General features: G+C 53.7%; 1 protein-coding gene across 3 annotated transcripts in view; it reads right to left on the reverse strand.

The window, feature by feature from the left end:
- Positions 1-762: 762 nt before the first annotated feature.
- Positions 763-19,665, reverse strand: part of CFAP65 (cilia and flagella associated protein 65) — a 42,808-nt gene continuing 23,905 nt past the window's right edge. Inside the window, exons 21-32 of one of the 3 annotated variants that reach the window (XM_032791662.2) lie at positions 16,013-16,123; positions 13,742-13,933; positions 12,687-12,845; positions 11,036-11,179; positions 10,457-10,573; positions 9,780-9,917; positions 9,196-9,261; positions 7,489-7,703; positions 5,758-5,904; positions 4,824-5,144; positions 4,147-4,284; positions 763-927 (exon numbers count right to left, since the gene is read on the reverse strand). In XM_032791662.2, the coding sequence (XP_032647553.2) occupies positions 804-927; positions 4,147-4,284; positions 4,824-5,144; positions 5,758-5,904; positions 7,489-7,703; positions 9,196-9,261; positions 9,780-9,917; positions 10,457-10,573; positions 11,036-11,179; positions 12,687-12,845; positions 13,742-13,933; positions 16,013-16,123 (1,872 nt within the window). In that variant the 3' untranslated portion in view covers positions 763-803. Of the gene's footprint in view, positions 928-4,146; positions 4,285-4,823; positions 5,145-5,757; positions 5,905-7,488; positions 7,704-9,195; positions 9,262-9,779; positions 9,926-10,456; positions 10,574-11,035; positions 11,180-12,686; positions 12,846-13,741; positions 13,934-16,012; positions 16,124-19,665 lie in introns of those variants that run through there. The other 2 variants (XM_032791664.2, XM_032791665.2) reach the window with 2 other exon arrangements.

Raw genomic sequence — 19,665 nt, forward strand, 5'->3', positions numbered from 1 at the left:
CTCCTCCAACACTCGGGGCTTGGCCCTGTTCTGCCTGCCAGGCCACGGGGTGCTGAGGGGGACACACAGACAGGCCATGCACAGTCCCCAAGGGTCCCAATTCCCCCCACCCGCGGAGGAGCAGCATGAACGGCTCTGCAGGGGCCCATGTGCCATAACAGGACTCCGGGTGGCAAGGGGGACACCCAGCAGTGGCAGGAGCTCAGTCTGGACACATTAGCCACATCACACTCTCCCAGAGAATGGCAGGGCCATACAGCCCGTTTTATTTGGGGGTAGCACCCAAGGGAGTCAGCAGCAGCCAACCAGGTAGCTGCACGGCGGGCAGGCCATTCCTGAGTGGAGCTGTCCCAAGTTCACTGACGTTGGGCATCGAGGCAGCAGAAGGGTCCAGGTTCTTGCCACCACTGCAGAGAGCGAGTGCGAACCAGAACAACACGCAGGCAGGGAGTCATCAGCGCCAGGCTCGATTTCAAAGTAGGCGTGTTCAAAAACCACATCCCTCCCCCACGGACGACCTGGGGCATGCGGGGGACATTTCACCAACAGAGTCTCACTCCATATGCCCAGCTCGTGGCAAGGCAGGACGCCCTCCACACTCACTGCCAGGTAGCTGAACTTCCCTGGGCACAGCCACCCACCTCCGGTCTTGGGGCTGGCTCCTCTCTGATCTGGCCGGCAGTGGAGAAGGCCCAGTCACCAGGAGCCAGTTGCTGTGGGGATTGCAGTAGGGGCTGTGGCCGCTGCCGATCCTCAGCTGAGCTCGGCTAGCATGGGCAGAGGTCCTGAGCCACGCCGGCCATCTAGGTGGACAGGACAATCTGAGGGTAACCCTCGGCCTCCTTGCCTTCAGTGGGGAGGCTGGGCCCAGGCCCGGCCATGCACAACAGCGATACGGGGTGGCCAGGCGTGGCTGGGCTGATGCCTCTGAAAGAGAAGAGATTCCCTTTGGATCTGGCAGCATCTGGCTTGTGGCCTTTCCTCAGGGCCTCCTGCACGTCACCCTCCTCCTCCACCAAACAGCCCTGAGGCTGCCCCCGTAAGGTCGGGAGATGGGCAGGCTCTCACAAGCCTCCCCCACCCCATCCCAAACACTGTGCCTCTGCCCTGCCCACACTCCCCTTCCTCAGCACCCACAGCTGCCTCTTCCCTCATGCAAATGGCTTCTCAGTGCCCGGCCCTGCTAGATGAAACCACTTGGCCCTGCCTCCCTTGGCATCTCTGGCCCAGCCCACAAGCAGCGGGCAAGAGCTCTGCCAGCTGCCTCGGACCTTTAAGGAAGTGCCCCCTGTGACGAAGTGGGAATGTTCTTAATGTTTTCTTTGAATCCTGGGTGGGGGCCCGTGACGCAGCAGGGAGAGGGGAGTGCCGGCCTGGGAAGGTTGCAGCGGAGTTTTGCTGGGACTGGCTGCACTGGGGATGGGAGACGTTCCTTGAGGGAAGATACCTGAGCCCATAATATGAGAACCCAGGAGGAGGGGGGTTGGAGCCAGGTGACACCTTTGCCCAGGGAAACTGGACAAAGGTTGGGGGGCAGCTGAGTGAGATGCTGGAGGGAGTTTCAGTTTGGAGCTGGCTGGGTAAATGGAGGGAGGCCCAGAACCAGGGTCTGGTCTTTCTGCCTCCCCAAGATGGACCTGACTGAGGGGTCCCGTTGTCTGTACCTACAAGCTTTGTTTTAGACCATGCGCCTGTCATCTAATAAACCTTCTGTTTTACTGGCTGGCTCAGAGTCACGTCTGACTGCGGATTTGGGGTGCAGGACCCTCTGGCTTTCCCAGGAGTCCTGCTGTCATAAGTAGATAGGTAAGGTAAGGGTTAAGTTTCTTTTACCTGGAAAGGGTAACCAAACACCTGACCAGAGGACCAATCAGAGAACTGGATTGTTTAAAGTCAGGGGCGGGAATTTGTATACTCGGGGTCTTTGTTGTTTTCTCGGCTATGGGTAAACAAGTTTTCTTCTAACTCCATCTTATCTCAAATATTCTACTAAAAGTCTGTGAGTACAAAGGAAAACAAAGTAATTCGGCTATGAGGAGCTTTGTGTTGTATGTACAGATGTGGATTGCTGTGTCTTTGTTGTTTTCCTCGGCTGTGAGAAAACAAGCTTTGCTTCTAACTACCTCTGCTTTCAACCCTTCTCCTAAACATCTGTGAGTACAAAAGGAAGCAAAGTAATTCGGCTATGAGGAGCTTTGTGTTGTATTTACATGTATGTGATTGCTGGTCTATTTAAATTGGCTATTTTTTAAATCAGACTGGGTTATTCAGATTTTCTTAAGTAGGAGCCTGTATAAATGTTTATGCAAGTTATTAGTCTGTATTGTCTCTTTTCCTATATAAAGCTTTCTTTTTCAAGACTTGTGGAAGATTCTTTTTCTAGTAAGGCAAAGCCAAGCTGTTGGTATTTTGCATCTCAATTGTCCTGAGGGAATAGAACGCTTATCTCTTGGGAAGCAGAAAAACAGGTTTCTTGGTACGCGCAAGCTAGACCAGGAGGAAGCCTGGGAAGGAGGGGGGAAGGGGTTATCTCTCCTGCTTCTGAGACTCCAAGGGATTGGGAATCTGGGGGTCCCCCCAAGGAAGGGTGGGGGACACCAGAGAGAGGAAAGGGGGGTCAGGCCCTATAAATTCCTGACCTGGTGGCAGCGAGAATATCCAAGCTGGTAGTGAGCTTGGGGGAGTTTCAGGTAAGCCCCCAGATTTTGGACGCTAAAGTCCAGATCTGGGACAGGAGGCTATTACTACACCTGCCTGTGGGGACTCGCTGTGGGAAGCGCACGGAGGGGCAGGGGATGCTGAATGCTCCGAGGCCAGACCCAGGAAGATGGAAGCTGCGTAAGCTTCTTGCCTGCAGACAGTCTGCTCACAGAGAGGAGGCTCCCCAGAGTCCTGCCTGGCTTCGTACGGAGCAGTTCCAGAGCATCGCCCGGGGACTCCATGACACCCCCATCCCCACCCCCCAGGTTTCTCTTGGTGGGGCAGAGCTCAGGAGAGGTGTGCGCATTCACAGCTGCAGGGAAATTCTGTTATGGGGCTGCCAGGCGTGAGCGTCGGAGTTGGCTGCTGCTCCATTATGCTCTGAGATTTCGATACTTACTGAGGATCATTCGCCTGCTGACCCAGCCCAGCTCAGGACATGTGGAAACCCAGAATCGCACAGACAGACGCTTACCAAGGGTGGGATTTCATCCTCACAGACAGCTGGGCCCCTGGCCTCACCCAGTGCGACCTCCTCTAGCACATCCACAGGCACTGAGACACAGCACGACTGCCCACACATTGCACCAGGACTTTTGCACGGACGTGAGCAGGCTGGGGTTGGACACACGTTCCTCCCCCACCGCGCTCCCAATTCTCAGGGGTAAATGCACAGGCCACGTTTTAAAATGTGACCAGCGTGAGGAAGGTTTGGACCTTTGCTCAGCTACCCCCATTAGACAGGAGTTAATGAGCGCACTGTAGGGCCCCAGACGACGGGTGTCCACCCATCTGCCCCCCTTCCCCTGCTGGAAGGGAATTAGATGACACAAAGGGAGACCCACCCCCAGGACCAGCTCCAGGCCACAGTGCGCCAAGCCCGTGCTTGGGGCGGCATGCCGCGGGGGGGGCTCTGCCGGTTGTCGGAAGGGCGGCAGGCGGCTCCGTGGACCTCCCACAGCCGTGCCTGCGGACGGTCCGCTGGTCCCGCGGCTCTGATGGAGCATCCGCAGGCATGCCTGCGGGAGGTCCATCAGGGCCGTGGGACCACCAGACCGCCCACAGGGAAGCCTCCGGGAGGTCCACCGGAGCCACAGGACCGACAAGCGGCAGAGCGCCCCCCGCGGTGTGCCGCCATGCTTGGGGCGGTGAAATTGCTATAGCCTACCCTGCCCCCCCGCCCCCCGGAGCCCACACCTTGGCCTGGATTCTCCAGTGCCCTGGGCCAGTCCTGCAGCTGCTGTGCCTGTGCCCCACACACAGTCCTGCCCCCTCTGGATCCTGCAGCAGGGTAGTCGCTCTCTCTGGGAGGAACCTGCCCATTTCACACATGGCGCATGAGCTGCTGGCAGCTGGGACGACAGTCAAGCTCTGTTGCCAGGAGTGGAGGTGTGCCGGAGCTCTCAGGATACAGCGAGGCCTCTGCAAGGCATTCCCTCTCCTTACCTTTGGGCGGAGGAGGGAGGCAGGGCGATCACCCTGGGACGGGCCGTCAGAACCACCTCGCCGCGGCTGGCCTCCACCATTATGTTCTGGAGCGTGTTCTCCAGCACCAGCTCCAGCAGGTTCCCGAACGCAGGCAGCCTAGAGAGCCCGAAGGTGCAGGCTGGGGATGTTTAATGCTGCAGGAGAGGTTGTCCATGGGCGCAGGCCCTGCAGTGTGGGCAGCTGGGATTCCCCCGGCACACATGGGGCTCCAGCAGGTGCTCCTAGCGCACAGGCGGGTGCCGAGGTGCCATGGCCAGCTGCACTGAGAGCGGAGAAATGCAGCACCTGACCCCACACCCTCCCCTGGAGTAGCCCAGCCGCCCTCTCGGCACACACTGTGCCTGAGTCGGGGGCTGACGGGCAGGAGCCTCCAAAGCGCTTCACCTGAAAACCCTGCCTCATCTGCACTGAATCATGCTGTCCACAGCTGCTCTCATCTACAACACTGCATTCGGGTCAGGAGCAATGCATGCTGGGACTTGTCTGCACAGGCTGCACCTCCCTATGCAAGAGGAGGGTGGCTAGCAGGCTGGGCGGGAGAACTCAGAGGGTGGCCACACGTGCATGGCTAGCTCACTGGAGGTGCAATGTGAGAGGGGGGAGACAGATTCGTGCTGGCCAGGGCCCCCCCTCACCTGGCGATTGTCTCCTTCTCCTCCCGGAGCTGTTCCTGGTGAAGGACATCAGGCAAGCTATCCAGAGGCTCCTCCCCAGCTGCCCTGGGAGAGGTGACCAGGCTCATCTCACATTCTTCCTGCCTCTCCTCCTCCTCCTCTCCCGGCTCGTCCTTAGCACAAGGGGCTGGGGAAGGAGACACGCTGGAGGAGCCACCCGGGCTTCGCTTCCTGCCCTGGTGCTTTGCTGATTCTGCAGTCCAGAACTGCTGGAAATAAGGTATGGGCTCGCTTAGGCCCCTGCTCACTGCCTGGTGGAACTGCGTGTCCTCCAACAGGCCCCTGTGATGGGAGGGAAAGGGGCAAAGGGATCAGAAGCAACCCCTCTGGCATCAGTAGACGCATGTCTGCAAGGCCGATGCCCTTGCCAGAGTAATGAGCCCTAGGGATCACTGTAAGCCAGCTGCTCTGACTTCAGTCAGTGGCCAGCTTGGCCCCCTGCTAGCCCTGAGTGCCTGTGCCCAGAGCTTGTACAGCCAGTTAGTCTTAATGTAGCATCCTCCAGTGGGATCTTGCACTCTGCAGATGGGTGTGGTGCAAAGGCCACGGCAGGGGGATTGGCACTGCTGCTGACGCCAGGACAAATGACACCAGAATCCAGCAAGCAGCTGGGGTTGCACTGATATTTATTACAGTTGGCGGGTCCGCGAGGGAGCGTACACCCTCTGTTCAGCCATCGCACGCCTGGTTTAGCATGGCCAGCGATGCACAATCCCCAGGGTAGGGCTCCTGCAATTCTGTCTTTCGAAGGCCCGATTCCCCATTCCACGCCACCGGTCTGACACAACGTTCCCACCAGTGGAAGGGAGCAGAGAATCGGGCCCATCAGCTGCAGTTTCCCTCCCCGCACATCAGCAGGGGGACACTGACTCCCAAAGGAAAGAGGCGCCTGTACCTGATCACAGCCGTCAGCAGGTCAGTCACCACCTGCATCTCCTGTTCGGAAGAGCCAACCAGCGCCAGAAGAACAGGGTCCGTCCTGACGCCTCCCCCGTCCTTCCTCCTGTCCACAGCCTTGTCTCTCACCGTCTCCTGGACATGCCTGCACAATGAGAAAAAGCAGAGGGGGCCTCAAAGACAAAGTACAATGCCTGGAACGTGGCAGGAGGACTGACGGAAACCAGGACGTGATCAGGTAATTAGAGTTGGTAGCTTCGAGCACATCACCAGAGGCTGGAACGGGGCACCTGGCTCATCCAACCTTGCACCGAGGACGTTTTCGTGCAGAGAGAATCATTTTTACTGCAGCTCTGAGGATACACAACAACAGGGCTTTGGAAAGACATGGCCCCTCTCTCTCCCAGGACCCTGCAGGATCCATCGGGGGGGACGGTGCTGGCAAACAGCTGGAGGGGAACAAGGGAGGGCACAGAAGTGCCAATGTGGAGCAGAGAGGCACCTCTGGGTGAGAGGATGGACTGCAAGAGCGCCCCCCGGTGCCCCACGCAGGCACTGCGGAGACAAGCAGCAACCACCTCTGGTGACACGTGCAATGATCATATCAGTGTCGTTCCACAGGGATTTACGGACACCAAGAAATTGCAGCCAGTCTGAAACCTGGCTCTCAGCGCCATGGCTGAGAGACCTGTGCTCCCTGCCTTCGATTCCAAGCAGCAGCCTTGTGCGTCAGCCACCCTGCATTACCTAGGCCAAGAGAAGATTCAGGGAAGGTGAGAGCAGGGAGGCTCCCAGCAGGAGAGAGGACATGTGCTGGCAGCTCACTCGAGAGAGCTGTGATGGAAGCCCTTGGTCACCATCCTCCAAAGGGCCCGATTCGCCCCTCCAGAGGAACTGCCCTGATTCACATCAGGATCAGCGAGTGGGGTCTCAGGCCCCAAGTGTCTTCCAGGGGTTTTCCCAGTCGGTTACCAACTCCCCCGGCAAGTGTCGGTGCACTCAGGGGTTACAGTGCACGTGCATCGATGGGAGAGAGCGGTGAGCTCAGCCCTTGCTTGGCTCCAGCCCGGGGCACTGGGCGTTGAGGGATTTAATGCTGCAGACAATAAGCAGAGCGCTGCCCTGGTCCACACCAGCGGCACTGCGGCAGAGCCCTGCACATGCAGATCAGACCATCGTTCCCCCTGAGTGAGGCAGGGAATCAGCTGGTGGTTTCTGAGCTAGGCCTAGAAACAGCGGAGGGGAGACAAGGTGCCACTTTTGTCCTGGTGACCCCTTTTACACAGCAAACCTCTGAGTGAGACCCCCTCCCCCATATATTAAAAACACAAACTATTTAACACTATTATAAATGCTAGAGGGGAAGGGGGGGTTGAGGTGGAGGCTGACAGTTTGCGACCCCCCATGTAATAACTTCACAACCCCTAGTTTGAGAAGCCCTGAGGTAAAGGGACACACAGGCATTACAGATCCCCAGTTTCACTTCCCAAGAGCCAGCTGTCAAACCTGTTATCCCAGCCACACCACAGCTCAGGCTGCTGGATTCAGCCTCCCTAAATTCCTCCTGCAGCTCATGGAAAAACATTCTTTGTCACTTCTTGTCCCAGTGTAATGTGAAAGAGCTGCCATGTGTCTAGTCGAGTCCGTGTACACGGGCACGCGGCATAGCAGGAAGAGCTCTGGGTCGGGTGGAGATGCAATTCCAACCAAGAGGTCTATCTTTTCTTACCGGCAAAGGAAGAAAGTGGGGAGCTCCGAGCAGAAGTTACTCAGGAAGTCGTCCATGGAATGGGACCTGGCTGTCACGCCGAGGTGTAGCAGATGGGCCTTGGGAGGCTCTGGTTTGGCCCACAGCCTACTGGCTTCTTTGTCTATCAGGTGCCACCTCTGACTGCGGCTGACGGGTGGATTGGGCGCAAGGAGGTTTTTAATGGGGGGCAGAGTCTGTTGGGGAAGAAGAAAAATTAGCCCTTTACCGAGCCTACTGCAGGCACTAACTTCTCCTTCAGCACTCAGCACTGGTGCAGGAAGTGACCAGAACTGGGTGTGGATACCTGATCTCACATTACCATCCTCAGAGCGACCAGAGAAGGAGGAAGCATCAAAACACGGAGGCCCAAAGGGATGAAATGAAGACTGACCCCTCTATCCAGTCCTGCAACAAGTTAGCAGCAGGGCCAACTTCCTCCTTACACTGCCCGAGACCCAGCACCTCAGCCTGACCTACAAAGAGCTCAATTCATGGCAGTGTTAGCCTGGTGATCGGTGCCCAGGTCTGAGTGCCCGGGTTAGTCCAGCCAGAGTGAGCCCTGCCCAAGTCACTGTGCATCCCCAGGTGTGTCGCCTGGACTTCTGGAGGCAGACCCCAGAGTTCTCTGTGCTGCATTAAGCTGAGTCCCTCTGATTCTTTCCCGGTGAACTGAGGGACAACTTGTCAGTCCAGCTGGAAACAGGTGGAATTGTAGGAATGCATTGGAAGACTATTGGCACTCGAGTGATTTAGCCTGCATCTTCACTCCAGAGGACTGCTACCAGCCCATGTGAAAGCCTATATCCCCCGTAATGCCAGCTAGCCTCAGTTCACAGCACCATCAGTCTCAGGTGAGAGGGTTTTGCGTACAGCTGGCAACGCCCGGGGAAGAGTTCGTGTTAACTCTGCAGTGAAGACAGATTGACAGGTGAAAGGGCAATTCAGTCTCTATGGTCACACCCTGGCAAAGGTGAATTAGTGACATTTCTGTCAGGGACACCCAACTAGGCCGAGACCTCCCTACACATTTCACACCGGGGAGGTAGAGCGTCGCTAGCAGGTTCCAATCAGGGACTAGAGTAAAAGCCTGCAGCTTCTACCTAAACTGCTGAGCCCTTCTCAGTGATCCCCCTTCCCCAGCCAGCCTCCCTTCCATTCCAGTGTGATCTATGGTGAAAGCCCCAGCCCCACACTCGCCCCAGGGATCTCCTCGGGCTGGCTCTGGGAGCTCGAGAGACTCACCATGCTAGATGCACAGAGCCATCTTCAGTCCCAGTCTGTCCTACAGCCCTTGGGTCCTGGGACCCCTCATCTCACAGCCCTTTAGTACAGCCCCCCATGGAGCAGCCCACATTTGAGACACCCCAACATGCTGCTGACGAACCGCGTAGCAGACAAAACCCTCTGTCCACGGTGCCAAACCTTTCACCCAGCAGCATCTGATCTCCAGCCATCAGTGTCTGGTTCTAATTTAACCCACCTCTTGCGTAAAGCTAGCAGCCGACAGTCCCATGCAAACAGCCTAACTCTTCTATGTACCAGCGCCTCCTCCCAGCTTGGCAGTCTAGCCTCTCAAGCAAGAGTCCTGCTGGCTCTGTGCTCCCCAGCCAGCCAGCCTCCCCGCCCCGCATTCCCCAGTATCTCACTGCTGGGCTCATTCCACTTCCGGGGATGGAGCCGGCTTACCCTGCACTGTCTGGTCACAGCAGGCGACTTAGCGAGTTTTCCTTCTGCAGAGGAGTCTGACGAGCTCTAGAGGAAGGGAAACGAGAACCAGGTTCTGTTTTACCCCCTCCCAACCGCAAGAGAGCAATCGCCCGCCCAGCTGGTCAGTTTCCAGAGCCTGCGACTCTGCTCTTCACCAGGCTCTGATCGGATATCCCCTCCAAAGTTTCAGATGATCTTTAGTAAATGCAGAGTTTGCTGGACGAGGATCACTACAATTTCCTACCACAGGTGTCAGCCCATCTCCAGTGTTACACACGCAGCACAGGGGTCTCAGGTATTCTTGTGGCTAAAGCAAAAGACTAGGAGCCAAGATCATCTTGGGTTCTGATAGCCAGGGAGCAAGTGACCCCGTGAGCATGGGAAAATCACATGACCCCCCCGCCCCCTGCCTGTCACTGGCCCAGGGGGGTTTATTTTTAGAGAAGGTTCCTCCCTGAAACCCAGATGCTCCTCTGCAGCTGAGAAGCTGGAAAAACAAATTACACACAAAGAAGCATCTTGTCCCCTTGGGGAGCTGAGATTCCCCAGGAACTGCTCCTTACTCTGGCATGCTGCTTCAGATTGCTCTCGGCCCCCAGGTCCTGCTCGGTGATGGTGAATTCCACAGTTTGCCGTTGCTTCTCCGCCTCCCATTCCTGCAGCGCCTCCTCATACTTAGCCAGTGGCTGCTGCATGACAACCTAGGAAACTAACCCTAGATTAGAACGCGGAAGGTGCAGAGAGCTGTTCTTGCCACATTCTTCCTGAAACAGCCGAAGACCATGGACACTGTTCGGTTCACTCTCTCTGGCTCATAATACATGACCATCAACAGTCATGCGAGTCAGCATGCAAACCCACGGTGCTGGACCGAGTCTTTTCCCTTGCCAGGCCTTCCAGTACATTGGAGGATATGTCTTGAGTCCTGCAGAGAGGTGGGCCGATCTCATATCATGTGAACTCAAGAGAGTGTTAGCAGCAAGGGTGCCTCACACACTCTGCTCCCAGCAGTACAAGAAGCAAGAGCCCAGTTCAGTACATTACTCATTACACAAGCATGTCTCACAGTTAATCGTCGTGTGAGGAGCCACAGCCACACCTCTGTCACGAGTGGGGACTGAACCCGAACGCCCAGTGCTAAACACCAATGGCCTCCAGCACGTGAGCTAAAGGAGAACTCTGCTGTCAGCTGCTGGGGGCAGCCCTAGAGGGAGACATGACAGTGCCTCCCACGTCTCACCTCACACACCAGATCCACGTTGTAGAAGCATGCGTTCCCGGAGGCTTGCAGCGTGATGATGCAGTGGGTACTCTCCCCAGGCTGCACGACCCCCGTCTCCGGTACAATCTGTAGCATCTAAGACACAGTGAGGTCTCATCATAGTGACCTGTGTCCGGTATGTCTCTCCTCACCGGCTGGGTAACACAGAGCCTCAGGAATTCTCCCGGGCTGCCCTCCACATGAAATCACTAGACCTGGGAGAGATCCTGGATCAACATTTAAAGAGCTACCCCAGGTTTCGTTGGTGTGGTAGGGGGATGGGGACCCAGGCTTCCAAACAGGAGGTGGGATGCACTGCTGCTGCTTCTCTGCAGATACACCTCCACTCAAGTCCAGTCTCCAGACATCCCAGTCCCTATCTTCTTCTGAGCTCTTGTGCTCTGCCCAACTCCCCAGTTATCACCTTCAGGTTTCTTCCCCTATGTGCTAATGTACATGCCATCTCCACCAGACTGCCAGCTCTCCCATTGTTCCGATGCAGTCAGACAGCAGGGCCCTTTCACAGCCCAGTGCTGCAGCGTTGGAAGCAGAACTTACCTCGCTGGCATTAGAAGTGCCAACGTGCCAGGCAAAGATGACTGCCTCACTCTCGGAGGCATTGTTCAGAAAGACGAGCCGGCTGGACTTGCTGTACACTGGGATGTTTCCAAGGCAAATCCTGTGCTGAGATAAGAAGGCTGTCTGGAAAAGAGAAACCAGGCAGGAAGTTCAGGCAGAGAAGATGGGAGCAGGTCCCAGAGATGAGCAGATGCACAGCTATACCCTGTATCTGTCTGATGGCCAGCAATCGATGGGTCACATTTGGCTAGCCCTAGGTACACTAGTCATTTATATAATGCTGGACATACCATTCCAGCAAGACAATTACTGCCTGGTTCCAGGGCCAGTCCTGTCCTCCAAGGTGGGGTTAGCAAACTGAGCCATGCGGCTCCTCCACTGGTCTGCCCAGGTTACAAACGCTGTCTCTTTTCGGCAAGGTGGCAACCCCTTCCAGCAGCAGGAGGTTCCAGGCTGCGCAGTCCAACGACACGGAGGATTCATGCTGCAGCTGGGTTAGGCAAGAGACAGCCCTGGAGCACAAGAGCCCCAGCTAAGCCAGAGTCTCCAATCAGAGCAGCTGCTCTTTTGGTAAGTTCTGAAGATCCCCACGCAGTGATATTGGGCCAAATCCTGACGTCCTGACTTGGACAAAATCCCCGCTGACCTGCCTGCGAGTTCCAGGTAAGGACTCCAGACCTCAGCCTGGTGCAAGGTGCTGCAAACACTAATTAATTACACTGAAGAGTTAGAGAAGTTTAACAAGCTTCAGGTAACAGATTTCAGAACCCCCTAGGGACACTGATATGCATGGCATTCTAGAGCACATTGTAAATTGTCTTGTTTGCTTTCCACGAGAGTGCGATCTTCCTTACGGGAAGTCTGCTCCATTCTTACTAAGACTTTGTCTACACTACAGGTTATGTCGGCCTAACTTACATCACGCAGGGGTGTGAATAATCCACCCCAAGTGATGTGACCTAAGTGCCGGTGTAGACAGCGCTCTCTCAGCAAAAGAGCTTTTCCCGCTGCCTCTTGCAGCGTTATGAAGCCAACAGGAGAGCTCTCTCCTGCCAGCTTAGAGCATCTCCACCATAAGTGATCATACCGAATCCTCTCAACTCGTGTTACACTACTGGATCTGGGCTCTGGCAGGCAGCTCTCAGCTGGGCCAGGCAGCCAGCAATCGAGTCCCACTACCCTTTTCACTGTGCCCAAGCTGTTAGTTGCCCTGTTTAAGTAGTCACCCTGTTGTCTGTGTCCGGATCAAGCGCTGCATAGTGTACTGCTGTTAGCACATGGGTGTGCAAGGCTGGCCCAGGAATGAAAAGAGCAGAGCTTTCCCTTAATGAATACATGACCAAGGAAAAGCTGCTGTACTCACTAATGGTGACTGTTAGTAGCTTTAACCTTCAATAATGCGATGGTCACATGACAACACCCCAGCAACCGTCCTGATTCCAGTGCCAGTGGAGATGGAATTGCAAGTAAACAGTCTTACAGGACAACAGCTACTGTGGGCAGGAATCTCCCTGTGCAATCAGAGCCTCTAGAAAAGAGGCCACCCGCCAATTTCAAACCTTTTCATGCACTTCTGGGATGACTGTCTTTATCAGGCTGTGGCTATGGTAATATCACACCTGGTGCTTACCTGCCCGGGCACTGTTAGTTTGGAAGAACCTGGAGTCACTGAAGGAGACAAGACTTGGTCGAACTGGGCAGTCTCTCCCATAATATGTGGATCGTAGCCTATTCCCTGGAAGGTGATCAGAGCCGAATCTCCGTCCAAGATGTGGATGGGAACATCCACCTGCCACAGAAAGGGTAACAGGGATACATTGAGGGCTGCATTTTGATGGACCTCCATACAAAGCAATGTCTTTGCTAATGGAGCAGGACTGCAGCCTCCTCATTTGGAATAGGTGACCCGTGCAGCATTGACTAGCCAAGTCCCCACAAGACCCACTAAGAGCAGGGACACTAGCTGGGGATGTGGGTACAGAACAGTCCTGTGCAACAGACACCTCTCTGGACTAGCTGCTTTTGAAAGACTTCCCAGGCTGATCCTATAGCCAATTATGGATGCGTTGCAACTTCAGGGGCCTGATTCTCCTTTGCACCAAGGCTCCTTGACACCACTCAGATCCAAAGTCTCTAGTATTTCAGCTCTCTGTTCTCACCCTGTTTCCTCGCCCCACAGTTTCATGGTGGGGCTGCAGGGGACTCCCTGTCTGGCCACAGGGCCAGTGACACTAGATCCCTGCAAGCTAAGGTTCTGGCAAGGCAGAGCAGAGACCTCTGGCCAGGAGCACAAGGATGAGGACAAGACCCTGGCTTTGGGGCATTGCTGAATGGCTCTTGCCAGGGGATGGCCCCACACTCCCAGCAGTGAGTGAGTGAGTGAGCAGGGTCACGAGAACAGGCCTGAGAGGGCAGCTGAACAGTACCAGTGCCAGGAGTGACACCAGGCCCCTGCAGGCGCTAAGTCCAGCGGAGACTGTGCTTTCCATCTATAACCAACAGATTGTTTGTGGTCAATTTCAGTCTGCCAGGTGAATCAATGTTCCCTGAGGACAAATGATTTAAATCAAATCCTACAAGCCGATTACTGGTGTGAACAGAGAGGGCTGCAGGATCTTGGCCTACTCAGCCACCCCAGGGAAAGTACTTGACTCTGTTTCTCGTTTATGCTGAGGAACATCTTACAGAGTATGTTCTGGCTTCCAGTGGCGAGAAGACCCACTCGATGTGGCTTGTCATGCCGGGAAGGACCTTCCCCCTGGGATTCAGACAGACAACTACAGGGTGCTGGAAATTTTCCTCCTGGATTTTCATCACAGAGTCCAGCTGAATCTCATAAGCCACAGTCATGGAGCCCCCGTTGTACAGCTCAAAGATCTGCAGGTAACAGAAGAGGGGTGCGGCACTCACTAGACCATGCTGAAGTTAAACTAGTTAGCAGCAGCCCTCAGGCCTCAGATGAGGATTAATGAAGTTCATAAGTCAGGGCATTTAATAGAGCAGAGGTTCAGAGGAAGGAGACCCCATAATGCCAGAATTTATAACAGAGGGTCTGGCAAGCGACCACACAAAGCCAACATCTATCACCACATCTACATAGACTCTTTCTGCTACAGCGCCTCCCACACACTACATAAGAACGGCCAGACTGGGTCAGAACAAAGGTGCATCAAGCCCAGTATCCTGTCCTCCGACAGTGGCCAATGGCAGGTGCCCCAAAGGGAATGAACAGAACAGGTTATCATCAAGTGATCCATGCCCTGTCACCCAATCCCAGCTTCTGGCAAACAGAGGCTAGGGACGCCATCCCTGCCCATCCTGGCTAATAGCCATTGATGGACCTATCCTCCATGAATCTATCTAGCTCCCTTTTGAACCCCGTTATAGTATTGGCCTTCACAACACCCTCTGGCAAGGAGTTCCCCAGGTTGACAGTGCATTGCGTGAAAAAATACTTCCTTGTGTTTGTTTTAAACCTGCCACCTATTCATTTCATTTGGTGACCCCTTGTTCTTGTATTATGAGAAGGAGTAAATAACTCTTCCTTATTCATTTTCTCTATACCACTCATGACTTTATAGACCTCTATCATATCCTCCCTAGTCTCTTTTCCAAGCTGAACAGTCCCAGTCTTATTAATCTCTCCTCATATGGAAGCTGTTCCATATCCCTAATAATTTTTGTTGCCCTTTTCTGAACCTTTTCCCATTCCAATATCTTGTTTGAGATGGGGCAACCACCTCTGTACGCAGTATTCAAGGTGTAGGCGTACCATGGATTTATATAGAGGCAACATGATATTTTCTGTCTTATTATCTATCCCTTTAATGATTCCCAGCATTCTGTTCACTTTTTTGACTGCTGCTGCACATGGAGTGGATGTTTTCAGAGAACTATCCACACTGACTCCAAGATCTTTCTTGAGTGGTAACAGATAATTTAGACCCATCGTTGTATATGTATAGTTGGGATTATGTTTCCAATGTGCGTTACTTTGCACTGATCAACATTGATTTTCATCTGCCATTTTGTTGCCCAGTCACCCAGTTTTGTGAGATCCCTTTGTAGCTCTTCAAAGTCTGCCTGGGACTTAACTACCTTGAGTAGTTTTGTATCATCTGCAAATTTTGCCACCTCACTGTTTACCCGTTTCCAGATCGTTTATGACTATGTGGAATAGGACTGGGCCCAGTACAGACCCCTGGCGGACACCACTATTTACCTCTCTCCATTCTGAAAACTGACCATTTATTCCTACCCTTGTTTCCTGTCTTTTACCAGTTACCAGTCCATGAAAGGAACTTCCCTCTTATCCCATGACAGTTTATTTTGCTTCAGCTTTCGTAGGTGAATACCCACTTCGTCGGATGCAGGGTATTCACCCATGAAAGCTCATGCTCCAAACATCTGTTAGTCTATAAGGTGCCACAGGATTCTTTGCTGCTTTTACAGATCCAGACTAACACGGCTCCCCCAATACTTTATTTTGCTTAAGAGCCTTTGGTGAGGGACCTTGTCAAAGGCTTTCTGAAAATCTAAATACACTATGTCCACTGGATCTCCTTTGTACGCCTGCTTGCTGACCCCCTCAAACTGCCCACCAAACGCAGTTTTACACAAGTCCAGTGGCAGCAGGCTGCAAGAAAGAACAATATACATTTGCATCTTATGGGATAATCAGTCCAGTCAGCTCTTTGGAAATGGGAACCAGAGTTCAGAGATGGTGACCTCCTGCCCGTCTCCTCAGTGCAGAATAGGCCCTACAGCCCATCTCCAGGGCTTTGGCTAGTTCCAGTCTCAAGCCACCCATGTGATGGGGCCTCACTACTGCCCTTGAGAGGCTGTTCCACAGCCCACAGCCTAACGCGTCCCACGGCTTCCTTCCCTCCCCTGCACAGGCCGCCATTCTAGCTATTTTGCTCTGCCTGCTGGTAGGTGAGAGTCGTGGCCACTCACCTGTTTGGGCGGGCTGGAGCTGCCAATGGCGATGGGGGTGAACAGATGCTTAGTGGAGGTAAAGTGAACGTACCGCTGCTCACGTTCCACCGTCACACCAATGAAATTCAGCTACGATGCAAGCAAGGGAAAAGAACCAGTAATTCTCTCCAGGAAGAGAACATCAGCGATCACAGTTACAGAACTAAATTAGTAATAACAGGAGAGGCAGACAGGAGCTAAGAGGCATAAGTAAGGGAGGTAAATATTACTGACCTGAACATTCTTCATCTCAGAAGGTTTGAATTGCACCAATCCCCACCCCTGCCCACTCCCAGCCCGACAGCTGTGAGACAGAGCTTTGGCATTTTATCCCCTGTACCAGGAGACGGTACCCACCTTACCAGGGAAGAACTGTAAGCGACTGCCCTTCCTCCAGTTCTCAGTCATAGGCCCTCACGCTGGGACAGTGACCCATTCCAGGGAGGTCTCTAAAGCATGGGAGCCTAGACCTGCCACAGGAACCGCCAAGCATAAACGTGAAGTGGCAAACCAGTGGAGTTCTCAACAGTCTCCCCTCTGCAACACAGCAGGAAGGAACCCCAGAGACTAGGTGTCCTCCTCTCGTCCGCTCTACGGAGCCCCTGAGAGGGCAGACCTCACACCGCAGGGGGCAGGGAACTGCAGGCTAGAACTCCCCGTTGGAGCGCACCGGAGAAACCCAAAGCTGTTTGATCTAGAGCGTGACGGCAGTGTCGAGGAAGCCCCAGATACAGCTGTTGGATAGGATGTAGGCAGGGTTCACAAGAAGCTGGGAGGCCTCAGAACTCCACAGCAAAATGGCTGAGCTGAATGTGAAACTGTTTTAAGAGCCCAGGTGGGAGAGCTACAGGAGCAAGGGGGAGACAGGAGCTGTGATGATCCACAGAATTCCTGGGCTGTCAGAAACCCACAGGAGATGCTGATGTAGTTCAGTAGTTAAACAAGAGCCAAGTAGACAAGATGCTGGTGCTGCCTCTAAAGTATCTCCTCACCTTGATCAGGAAGCTGAGCCTGATACAAGAAGAGAATAGGACTAGACAAACAGGCAGTAACGTATTCCCAAGGAACGACATCAGTATTTATCATCTCAAAGCACCGTACAAATACTTAGCACCCCAAGGATCAGGACTCCATTGTGCCAGGCTCTGCACACATACAAGGGAAGACAGTTCCTGCTCCATACAGTTCAAAATAGAGAAAGACAAGAGTGCCCAGGCATGAAACAGTCCCCGAACCCTGCACTCTGATGAGAGTGGGAGATTCCATTTCCTGAGCTTGACTCAGGAAGCCAGGCCTGCTGACTTTATCCAGCGGGCTCTGCTTTCACAGGACTCTGATCCCCAGGGTGAGACACCTGCTCCCCTGGACACAGGGGATGGTACCTACGGCCATTGTCTCCATATAACCAACAACCAAAGTAGCAGGATGGAACTTAGAGAAAGAGACCAAAAGGCTCAGGCTTGCTGAGTTCAATACTTTCCTGATGGACTCTGTAGGCGCTGGAAGTCTGCCCGCAACGATTACTGTCTGCCTAAGCATGCACAGCCCAGAGACAGCAGACACCCACACAGGAGCAGAGCTTGCTCAGAGAATGCCATTTCCAGGTAACCATATGTAATGACCAGTTAATAAGCTTTGAAAGCTTGAAGCATTTGCGGGTCTACCCTGTGGATTCCGCATGCCAGCGGGGATCCCCCCAGGATCCTGCCCTTCAGTGTAAGTGATCGAGCACCCTCTCTGATCTGAGCTCTGGGAACCAGGCTCTATGGCTCAACATCTGCAGCCTGCAGTGGGCTTCCTTTTAAAACCACTGATGGTGGCAAATTCTGCCCAACCCACTCTCTTGACAGAGAAGTCAGAGCTGCAGTGTTTTGGATAATGGAGAGTGACCAGGCAAAGGGTTTTCCATGCCAAAAGCTACCACCTCTCTGGAAGAGTGGGGCATGCAGGTTCACAGAGCTGGGGATTTTTTCCTGCAAAAAGTTTCCTGCAGGAAATCAATGTGATTTCCCTCAAAACCCCCACAAACCTAGAGTCACCTCAAAGCCAGAACAAGTCACTTTAGACCATGAGCCTGCATCCCAGTGGGAGGGGAGGGAGTGAAGACCCCATAAGAGACCTCACTCCAGATGAAAAAGGTCACTTATGAAGGGGGGCAGTGCCAGAGGAGGATGAGAGAGGTGGGAACAGATCCATCCTCTTGATCCTTTCTGGGCTGGCTCACTAGTGATCAGCACCAAGCTGTGCTTGGGGCTCAAGGATGGACAAAGAAAATCCATGCTTTGGGTTGGGCCCACATGCCCCTAACATGATCATACAGACCCCAGCCCGCAGGCAGTCTGCTCTCCAGTCTGGCGACGACCCTCACCCCAGAACTGCTTACCGATGCCATCTGAGATATCCCAGGTTCAGCCCTCGGGCTCTTGGAACAAATACTAAAGAAGCTGTTTCCCATGAGGCTACAATGGATTCTCCAAATGGCTCAAAGCCTCAATGAATTCCCAGGCATGTGTGTCTCCCCCTTCTTTCCCATAAGTGCAGGCAGAGAGCAATCTTCTGCACCACCCTGTTTCTCTTGAGAGGGGAGGAGCCATATTAGCAGGAGTGTTGTGAGCAAGACACAAGCAGTAATTCTTCCGCTCTACTCTGTTCTGATTAGGCCTCAACTGGAATATTGCGTCCAGTTCTGGGTGCCACATTCAGGAAACATGTGGACAAATTGGAGAAAGCCCAGAGAACAGCAAAAACAATGATGAAAGGTCTAGAAAACATGAGCTATGAGGGAAGATTGAAAAAACTGGGTTTGTTTAGTCTGGAGAAGAGAAGCCTGACAGGGGACCAGAGAACAGTTTCAAGTACATAAAAGGTTGTTACAAGGAGGAGGGAGAAAAATTGTTCTTCTTAACCCCTGAGCAGGGGTCACAACGCGACTGTGGTAAAAATGTTGAGGTCCATAGTAATTTTTCAAGAAACGTTGAATGACATAACTCTTCCGATGTCCATCACTAAGTACAGTAATTTTGTCTAGTGTCCGTTGTGCAACATGGTAATGCTGACCCTTGCCTCTGAGGACAGGACAAGAAGGAATGGGCTTAAATTGCAGCAAGGGTGGTTGGACATTAGGAAACACTTCCTGCCGAAGTAGTTAAGCACCGGAATAAGCTGCCTAGGGATGTTGTGGAATCTTTATGATTTGAGGTTTTTAAGAGCAGGTTTGACAAACACCCGTCAGGGATGGTCTAGATAATACTTCATCCTGCCTGGAGTGCAGGGGACTGGCCTAGATGACCTCTCGGGGTCCCTTCCAGTCCTACGATTCTATATCATGCTTCAGCTCTTGTCCAGCATCCTCCACATGCCAGGTCTCCTCACTACCTCTTCCTTTTCCCCTTCTCTCTCTCCCCCCACAATGTATCAGTGCAGAAGAGGGAAAGTGTGGGGCACGGGCAGCTCCTTTCTGATGCAGCATATCAGCACTCTTGACACACAGGTGCTCTGTAGCCTGTACGATACTTGTGAGTGTACTAGGGGGAGGTGTTCCCTTCAGTGCACTGACGCTGCATTTGCCCCTCCATTGGTCCAGGTCTCCTTGAGAACAGGGGCCAGTGCAGCCCTCTGTGCATTGGCTGTGG

Source organism: Chelonoidis abingdonii, chromosome 10, assembly GCF_003597395.2.
Source record: "Chelonoidis abingdonii isolate Lonesome George chromosome 10, CheloAbing_2.0, whole genome shotgun sequence".
Lineage (NCBI taxonomy): Eukaryota > Metazoa > Chordata > Testudines > Testudinidae > Chelonoidis > Chelonoidis abingdonii.